At 40.9% G+C, this 10,477-nt stretch overlaps 1 protein-coding gene across 1 annotated transcript in view; it reads right to left on the bottom strand.

The window, feature by feature from the left end:
• The window catches only part of SPATA5 (spermatogenesis associated 5), a 255,913-nt gene that overhangs the window by 220,942 nt on the left and 24,494 nt on the right, over positions 1 to 10,477 (bottom strand). The window contains exon 9 of the mRNA XM_006762881.2: positions 8,899 to 9,154. Within this exon, the coding sequence (XP_006762944.1) occupies positions 8,899 to 9,154 (256 nt within the window). The remainder of the gene's footprint in view (positions 1 to 8,898; positions 9,155 to 10,477) is intronic.

Genomic DNA, 10,477 nt, shown 5'->3' on the forward strand with positions numbered 1-10,477 from the left:
TTTTCTTATCTGTGAAGCTCTTTATCTGACCTTCTATTCTGAATGATAGCTTTGCTGGATAAAGTAATCTTGGTTGTAGGTTCTTGCTTTTCATCACTTTGAATATTTCTTGCCACTCCCTTCTGGCCTGCATGGTTTCTGTTGAGAAATCAGCTGACAGTCGTATGGGTACTCCCTTGTAGGTAACTGACTGTCTTTGAAACCGGCTTTCCGACATCCCCGGAGGAGTCCCGGGTTGCGAGAGGGCACAGGCCAGGCAGAAGGACCCCACTGGTGCATGAATCCGTGCACCAGGCCTCTAGTCTATAATAAAAGTGTTATATACTAATTAAACCGGACATCCAGACATCCTTGCAGACAACCTTCCAGGCGAAGTCAGAGCTGCAAGGGAAGCTCGGGTCCTGGATGCCTGCCAGTGGCCAGAGGGAAGCCTGGGTCCTGGGTGCCAGAGGAAAGGCGGTGCCGGCAGCACTGGGAAGGCCTACTCTTGCATGAATTTCGTGCATCGTTTCCGCTCCTGCATTGAGTGTCTGCCCCCTGGTGGTCATTGCATGTCATAGCTACCAGACGGTCAGCCGGCCAGCCAGTCACTTAGGTTTTTATATATATAGATCATAGTACATAATTACTGGTTACTTATCCAGCTACAACAATGAATGAAGACATACTCCCTTATAAAACATATAAATTTAGTTTTGTTGCTCTATTGTAGGCCTACAGTGGACTCATGTGCAATGAAGAAAGCAGGGAAGGGGAGAGACTTTGACTCTGATTGATTCAGCAAGAAAATCGGTCAGGGAGATACCCCCCAAAAAAAGCCACATCTATCTCTAGCCTGCATATTCTTATTGATGGGCAAGATCTTCACTGATCCAGATTCAGTAAAAATCACTACTCTAGCCAGGCAAAGAATTCTGCCAGATTTCCCCTATGTCTCTTGTACCAAAATAACCACGAATACTTCGTTAAAATACCAGGAATACTGCCAAAATTCAAATAAGCTTCTACCAGAGAAATGTATAAATACACATAATATGAAACTCTTTTTTTTTTTATAAGAGAAAAGGTCCTACTTACCAAGGGCCTGAATGAATGACATCTGCTGCCAGACTTTTTTTGAAACCTCAAAGAAGTCTTAAAAATATATGTTATCCCTATTTAGCAGGTGAAGAAACATAGTTCGAGGTTAAATGACGCCCTCGCCGGTTTGGCTTGGTGGATAGTGTTGGCCTGTGGACTAGAGGGTCAAGGGCACTCTCCCCCCCGCGTCTGCCCTATCTAAAGATCAATGAAAAAATATCCTTGAGTGAGGATTAACAACAACAAAAAGAGGTTAAATGGCTTGCCCAAAGATTCTCAGCTAGCTGATAAAGGCAGCTAGCATGTGAACCTACACCAGTGATGGCGAACCTATGACACGCGTGTTGAAGTGACATGCGAACTCATTTTTTTGGTTGATTTTTCTTTGTTAAATGGCATTTAAATATATAAAATAAATATCAAAAATATAAATTTTTGTTTTACTATGGTTGCAAATATCAAAAAATTTCTATATGTGACACGGCAGCAGAGTTAAGTTAGGATTTTTCAAAATGCTGACACGCTGAGCTCAAAAGGTTCGCCATCACCGACCTACACCATAAGCTTTCCACTAAACCCCACTATATTCCTGGATTTTATTTAAAGTACTGAATTTTCACAGAATCAATATTTTAATTCTTAGGAAACACCATTGGGAGAATTCCAAACATGGTGGGAAAGGTTAGAAAGAGAACCTTGGTGGAAAATGTTAGAAAGAAAAACTTTCATAAGAGTTAAGTACTTTGTACATAGTAGATCCACCATAAATTCCCTTTAAAATAAGTGAGTAATGGGTGGGAGGGAGAACTAACAGCTATAAATATCTCAGAACTCTGGTATAAGACAGGTAAAAATTTCCATTCAAGAAATGTCTGCAGTCATTAGGTTTAGTATTGTTACTAGATCTGTTTAAGTGTAATAATGATAAAATCATTGTTTAAATATGAGTTTTCATTCTTCCTGTTTGGTGATGCTGTCTTATAAAGGCCAAGTATTTGGTATGAACATGATGAAATGATGTGTAATCAACAAGGATGCTAAAGATGAAATTCTTAGAGTAGTGAAGCAAATACTTCCTTTCTCTGCAAACAAAATGTCTGAATCCACCTCTTGAAAAAAACAGCTCTATTTATACTCACTCTCCTGAAATGGCACAGGCAGCCTAAGAAGGGACAAGTTTATAATAAATCCCTGTATTTGGACAACACTGTTGCTAAGCATCTTCACACATTCAGCAGAGTTTATATAATTCATGTCTCTGCTACATAATTAACATTTCATGCTTTCCAAAAAGTGTAGTATGCTTATCTAGGTTGATAATTTAAAACATTATAAATTTTGAGAGAATTAATAAAAGGCTATGTAACTAATTCATTAGAAAGGCAGCCTAATCCCAGGAGGAACACAAACACAGACATTCAATGTCAGGATGTGTCAGAGTTGAGCTTGTAAACAGCTTGTGAGATAAAACATTGCAAAATGCAGCTGCTTTCTACTTAAAAAGGTGAGCTACAAAACATTAGGCTTTTGGACAAGTCACGACATATAAAACCATGCTCTAGTGCAAAAGTTAATAATAAAGGAAACATAACATTTGAAAATAAGTTTCACACCCAACTGTCAACATTACCTTTATATCTACTCAGATAAGAGATCCCAATGTTGAAAGCAACTCTACTGTAGCATTTCCAACTTTCATATCATTATTGAGACAAAGGTAAAAGTTAGGGAAACTATTTAATAACACTAAAAGAAGAGAAAGTTGAGAGTAAGCACATTGCAAGAGGCAGTGTCACTCTTCCAGGCTATGGAGGAGAGTGTGAAAAAGCTTGCACACACAAACATATACCAACCACAGGGAGTCTGACCTTTTGTACTATCTACCTGCAAATAACCTTTACATTACAAAAATAATCAGGAACGTAGTTCACGTGGATTTTGTGAAACTTGGAATCACTTCACTGTATGTGATTGCCAGGCATCTGTGCACCACATTTTTTTGTTAAAAAGGGCAGAGGTTCCGTGATTAGAAGGCAGCCCAGAAAAAGGAAAACCATTCGACAACCAAAACCCAAAAGCTCAAAGAGCACAGAGGTCCACAAACCATAAGCAAGCAAATATTCCAGGGAAAACATACATCTATATGTTTATTTGTATTATTAATTCTTAACTGTTTCCTTAATTGTGGATTTTCTATCTTTCAGAATTGTCTTATTCAAGTTTTATTCAAAACCATTATACAGACTTGCAGGATAAACATGGATGCTCATTTTTCCTAGAGCAGGAGTTAAATGATATAGTCTGGAATAGTACATTACTGCCATGTAAAAACTCCGGGAAGAAATTAAAAACTATCAAAGGTAATCAGAGAATTACATTTCCTAAATTTCATCCAGCTATTTAATTCAGTTATGGAGAATCTTCAAAACTCAAAGAACTGTTTGGCCTAGATCAGTGTGGTTCTCAGAGTGGAATTCTCAGACCAGCAACATTAATACTACCTATAGCTTGACAGAACCATAGGCCTAAATGAGGAATTCAAACCGCTAATAGACAAATGCAGAAATGGCTGCTTCACAATCACTTGGGAAACAATGTAAATACTGTTTCCAGTTCCCCACCTCCCTTAATCAAGCATGGGGAGGGGGCTTACGCGTGTATAGCTTCCCAGGAGAACATGATGCATAATGAGGTTTAAGAACCAATGTCCTATGTCCTTGGCTCTTGAAATGTGGTCCCCAGAACACCACCAGCAGCAGCAGCAGCAGGTGGGAACTTGTTAGATGTTCGCAGGCAAGCAACCCAGACCTACTGAATCAGAAACTCAGGAAGTGGGGCACACTGGCCATCTATTTACTAATTTCTTCCGATGATTCTGACCACATAATGTCTGAGAACCTCTGCTCCAATTGGGAACATGTGAAAGGAACTAGGATCCTGTGGAGAGGAATAAATCTCACAGATCTGAAGGTCAATATGCCATACTTCCCAGATATGCCAGTGGGCATTCTCAAGCTGTCCATTTAAGCACAGCATGATTTTGAACGATGAAAAATGCCTCCTGAAAAGCACTGTTTTAAAGCAGCTGAGAAACCTTATCCGTGGAAAGTCAATAAGGACTAGAAATGCTCAAGTGAACAGCAGCAATTATAAGAGGGAGCACAGAGCAAGTCCACCTTGTTTATAGCTCCTATAAACAGTAACCACTGTTTCCTCTGCACAGAGCAAGCATTTCTGAAGGCAGCAGAGGAGAGGAGATGAAGCTCACCAGAGGGCTAAAACCAAAACTCAACTCTGAGGTTAATAAACATTTTATCTAGGGGAGTAGGATGGTAATCATGTCTCCCAGTTTCAGATCAAATACTTCTTGGGCACCTATTATGTACCAGAAATCATGAATATTGCTCCCAAATATCAAGGTGCCACCAGGAATCTTTATTAATAAAACAATGATTCTAATTTTGTGTGCAACTCTAAGGTATCTATTTATCTTTAGGTTAGAGGCTTCTCTCCTCCCCATCTCTGATCCTTTCACAGCCTTTTCAATTAAATGTAAGATTGTAAGGACTAGAATTTCTCAAATTTTCTTGCCATTTCCCTAAAGTTCTTGGGGTAGTAAAGTGCCTGTGAAAGTAGATGGTCCTATTGACATCTGGTATGTGACTTACATTTTCACTTCTCTCCTGAAAGTCTCAGGATACAACTTAATTTCTGGACTATACTTACATGTGAAAAAATATGGATATTTTCTGCTGTATATATATTGATCCTTCCCTTAGTTTCATATATAAAGCAAATTTAAAAGCCTTATACCATTCTAACAAAAGTCTGTTATATGAATTAATTATAAACATGGATTTAGAGTAAGATGAATAGATTAGAGTTTAAACCCCAGCTCTGACACATACCAGCTGAGACCTCTTGAGCCAATGATACTCAGATCATAGGGCTGGTGTAAGGATTGGAGGAAAGGGTGTTGTTTTCTCTTCCACACCTTCTCATGCCCTCATTCTGCCTGTAGAACTCTTTTACTTTTTCTTTAGGCTTCTTTTCAGATGTCACTTTTGCTATATAACCAGAGCATTTCCTTTCCCCAAAGGGAAGTCACTACATTTTCCATAGCTTTTTGAGTATGTACCTCACTGTGTGTTTACAAATCTCATCCTTCTATCATGTACCAAGAGCTGCCTAGAGTGTGTACATAAGAAAGTCAGAAACTATTTGATAAAGGATGTTGAAGAATGACTCCTTGCCTAGATGGGCAAGTCCAAAGCAAAGCCTATGTAAATACTACAGGTTCAGTTCCAGACCACCCCAATAAAGCCAGTATCTCAATAAAGCAAGTGGCAATCCTTTTGCTGAAGGAGCTTGCCTTCAATTTGTAAAAAAACACATCTGTGAAGTGCGAAAAAGCAAAGCACAACAAAATGAGATACGCCTGTAACCCAGACACTTCATTATCACCTAATGGAATGAAGGAAACAAAGTTGTCCACTGATACATCTCCTTCTTGGTCACTAGATAATTCAGTTCCATGGACAAAACCACCATCCTATCTAATAATAGAGAAACATGGTAATTAACCGTAACTTTGCTACCCTTCCCATTGGCTAATCAGCAAGATATGCAAATTAACTGCGAACCAAGATGGCGGCCGGCAGCCAGGCAGCTGAAGCGAACAGGAGGCTTGCTTGCTCCAGTGATGGAGGAAGCCAAGGGTCCCCGCCTGCCGCTGCCAGCCTCTGAGCTTGTACTCTAAGAAACAATGTTGCAATTATAGAACCTAAACAAACCCCAGAAACCTGCTTTCAGCCATCAGAGCTGGAGCAAGCAGGACCACAACAGTGTTACAATTATAGAACCCAAACAAACCCAGATACCTGCTTTCAGCAGCCGAGGTCTCAGAGCTAAAGCCAGCTCTCAGTTCCAGTGACAGCCATAGAAGGTAAATAAATCCCAGAATTAAAAAAAAAAAAAGAAAAAAAGGAGAGGTTGGGAGCTTCAGTCCCCCGCCAGCCTGAAAATGGCCCTCAGTCCCTCACCCAGACTAGCCAGGCACCCCAGTGGGGACCCCCACCCTGAAGGGGATGTGACCAGCTGCAAACAGCCATCAGCCCCTCATCCAGGCTGGCCAGGCATCCAAGCGGGACCCCCACCCTGATCCGGGACACCCTTCAGGGCAAACCAGCCAGCCCCCACCCGTGTACCAGGCCTCTGTCCTATATAGTAAAAGGGTAATATGCAAGCTGGCCCTAACAGCAGAAAGACTGGGAATGACTGGTCACTATGACACACACTGACCACCAGGGGGCAGGCTCTCAATGCAGAAGCTGCCCTCTAGTAGTCAGGTCGCTCTCACATGGGAGGAGCTCTGCTCAGCCACAAGCCAGGATGAGGGCGGCCAGTACAGCGGTGGTGGTGGGAGCCGCTCCTGCCTCCTCGCAGTGCTAAGGATGTCCGACTGCAGTTTAGCACTGCTCCCCACTGGCAAGTGGACATCCCCCGAGGGCTACCGGGCTGCCAGAGGGATGTCTCATTGCCATCTTAGGCCCAATCCCCTGGGGAGCGGGCCTAAGCCAGCAGGTGGTCATCCCCTGAGGGGTCCCAGACTGCGAGAGGGCACAGGCCGGGCTGAGGGACACCCCTCCCCCCACCAAGTGCACAAATTTTTGCACACCGGGCCTCCAGTCTATATATAAAAGCCTAAGCGACCATCGCAACCGAACGGATGACCGAACAGGTTGCGTGGGGTGACTAAGCCGGCAGGGGGATTAGTGAGAGGCGACCAAATGACCAAACAGCAGGCTGTGTGGGGCAACCAGGCCCACAGGGGGGACATTACCAGATTGTGAGAGGGATGTCCAACTGCTGGGCCAGGTTCGGGCCTAAACCAGCAGTTGGACATCCCTCAAGGGGTCCTGGAATGGAGAGGGTGCAGACTGGGTTGAGTGGACCCCTCCTTCCCCATGCACGAATTTTGTACACCAGCACCTCTAAAACTAGACAGAAAAGGCTTTGTCCTAGACCAGTATGTACCAGAAGAATATTTATATTTGCCTTGTGTCTACATAACCTGTAGTCTCCCCCTATTGTGAGTCCTTTTCATGGAAATCATAATGATAAAATAGAATAAAATAAAACTGACTTTCTTCACCAAACGTAAGATATTGAAAAACTCCTAAGTATATCTTCCAAGTTTTCCTTTCCCACTCATTTTTCCTTCTCCAAGCTCTTTTCATACATGCAATATGGCCAGATCAGAAGAACCAATGCACTAATGGAAGGGTATTCAAAGCCAACTTTAGATTAGCTATGAATCAATGACTTAGAGGTAAAAGTAACCATATTTCTATACTAAAGTTCTAAAATAATTAAAATTCCAACTCAAAAATTCAATTTTTTCCATTACCTCAAAGGTTAAACTTTTTATAATTATTATTATTATTTTCTTAATCCTCACCAAGGATATATTTCTTAACTGATTTTAGAGAGAGATGAAGGGAGAGAGAGAGACATCGATGTGAGAGAGAAGCATCAATCGAATGCTTCCCGAATGTGGCTTGAACTGGCAACCTAGGTATGTGCTCAGACTGGGGATTCAATCTGCAACGTTTTGGTGTATGGGATAACGCTTCAGCCAACTGAGCCACCCAGTGAGGGCAAGAGTTAAACTTTTTTTAAAATATTGGATAGGTCACAAACTACAAGAAGAGAATCAACAACTGAAAAAAATTCCTCCAAAATATGAAAGGACTTAGAAACAAATGCCCATATCAGAAAAAGAAATAAATGTAAGAATATAAGATTACTGGCAAACCAGAGATGTTTTGAGATATGCGCCCAGCCTTTAGAGATTACCAAAAACTAAATACAGGAAGAAAAAAAAAGGCCAGCAGATATTTTTCAATAAATTCTTACTTGCCAGTAAGCTTATAAATATTTCAATAGCTTATAAAAATTGCCCAAATTGGAATACCTTTTATTGGTTGAAATTACTCTGAAAAATTGCCCAAATATGAAAACGTATTAAGGGTTTCCCAAAGTAACTACAGTTATGCCATGGTGAAGTTCTTAAAGTCAAAGAGCCAACTGAATAATAATGCCCTTAAGTTTTCAGACTTAAATATCACTTTAAATATCACTACCACATACTCTGAGGCATAGAACTCTGGTTTCACTAAGTACTTTTATAGCAGTTCAACAAATACAAAGCTGATTCTTAAGAAAAATTATGATTTTTGCAGGTTCCCTAATTTCCATAGCATAATGTTAATAAATGCTGCCGTCATTAACACTGCCATTAATGAATCCGGTTACACATTCCTGTGTGGGTGTATGTGTGTGAGTGTGAATTTAAGAAAAGTCTGAAAGCATATCTCTATATATAATAGAGAAATATGCAAATAAACCAGGACGCCGTAACAGGTCAACCGGACAGGAGGAGGTTGAGGGGCCTCTGCATGCCTGCCCTGGGGGAGGTCCTAATCAGCAGCAGCCACACCTGCTTAAAGGGCCGGAGAGGGAGGCAGGGCCGAACTGGCGACTCCAGGTTGGGCAGCGCCGTTCAATTTAGAATCACGCACATGGCTCCTAGTATACTATAATAGTGGTTATCTTTAGGAGGTACAGTTAAGGGTGATTTTTCTTTATTTTTTATAATTTCCTGAATTATCTAGACATTTTTCAATAAATGTATACTTTATGATTAGGAATTAAACCTATTTTCATTAAGGAATGAGATATAAATGATCAGTATGCAAATAAGCCAGAGTTATTAAGTCCAACAACACATATAACTATATAGCAAATCAATCTCACCTGATTCATTACACAAGGCTTTCAAGTCTGCTCCAACATATCCATGTGCATTGTTTGCTAACCGTAGCAGCTCGGCTTCAGTGAGTTCATGCGGTACCTTTCGAAGCAGTTTCCGAAGTATATCTAGCCGGTCCTGAGCATTAGGAACTCCAATCTCAATCTCTTTATCAAATCGTCCAGGTCGGCGGAGTGCAGCATCCAAAGCATGAGGACGATTTGTGGCCCCAATAACTAATACCTGTCCTTCACTTCCTTCCTAACAAAATAAAATAAAAACTAATTATTCTTCTACAAGTAACACACACACACACACACACACACACACACACACACACACACACACTATATAGGCAAGGATGGATGGATACAACTGTCCAGGCTGCTAAGTCCTATCCCTTACACTTTTATTCTTCACCCTACATTTTCCAACGCTTAGCCTAAATGATCCCTCACCTAGTTTTCCAATACTTACCTTTCATATATCACATGTATGTCTCTCCCACATCTAGCATCTTACCGACACTGTTCCTATGAATAATAACATATATAACACCCTATCATATAGTTATTTTAATTTAAATATTTTAATTGCCCTTTTCCCCTACTTGAAACCAGAGATTATGGCCTACAGATTATTCAAATAGAAGAGATCTTTTATAGTTTTCAAAAAGATCTTCTTCACAAATGGACTCTATTTTAAATTTGATAATTTTTTAAATTTCTAAAAACATAGACAGCAATATAACCAACACCAGAGTACCAGCCACCTTGAATATGTATGGACTTTAACTCTCTGAGAATGAAATTATAAAGAACTATGATCATGGCATTACGGGTGGCTAAGTTGGTTGGAACGTTGTCCCATTCACCAAAAGGTTGTGGGTTTTAGTACCAGTCAGGGCACAGATCTAGGTTGCAGGTTCGATCCCCAGTTAGGTGGTATACAGGAGGCAACCCACAGATGATTCTCTCACATTAATGTTTCTCTCTCTCTCTCTCTCTCTCTCTCTCTCTCTCTCTCTCTCTCTCTCTCTCTCTCTCTCTCTCTCTCTCTCTCTCTCTCTCTCTCTCTCTCTCTCTCTCTCTCTCTCTCCCTTCCTCTCTCTCTCTCTCTCAAATCAATAAACGCATATCCTCAAGTGAGAATTTAAAAAAAAAAAAGATCTATGATCATGATCAGCCACCTATAGAAATTATCCAACATTCTATTCAGAAGAACCAAGTGTAACCTCACAGAGACAAATTTAACTCAACTGTGATTCAAAGAAAATTCAAACCTAACCAGTTACACTGGATGTGCCAACAGAAAATGCATGGATTACAATGAATCCACGAATTGTGAATTTAGAAGACAAAAAATACGGGCCCTTAAACATCTTCAGGCTAAAACATCAATGTCACATGCTTCCATTCCTACCCAAAGGCAAGAACACCAATCCACAGCAGGCCTTTCCCACGGGCAGAAGAAAAGGCAGCTGTGTCTCAGTAATTAAGACACTCCAACAGTCTTACATCTGACTTCCTCCTCACCAAGAATTCCAATTATAATACAGCTCTCGCGCGCTCCCTCTCTCTCTCT

This window comes from Myotis davidii, unplaced genomic scaffold (genome assembly GCF_000327345.1).
Source record: "Myotis davidii unplaced genomic scaffold, ASM32734v1 scaffold438, whole genome shotgun sequence".
In the NCBI taxonomy this organism is placed as follows: Eukaryota; Metazoa; Chordata; class Mammalia; order Chiroptera; family Vespertilionidae; genus Myotis; species Myotis davidii.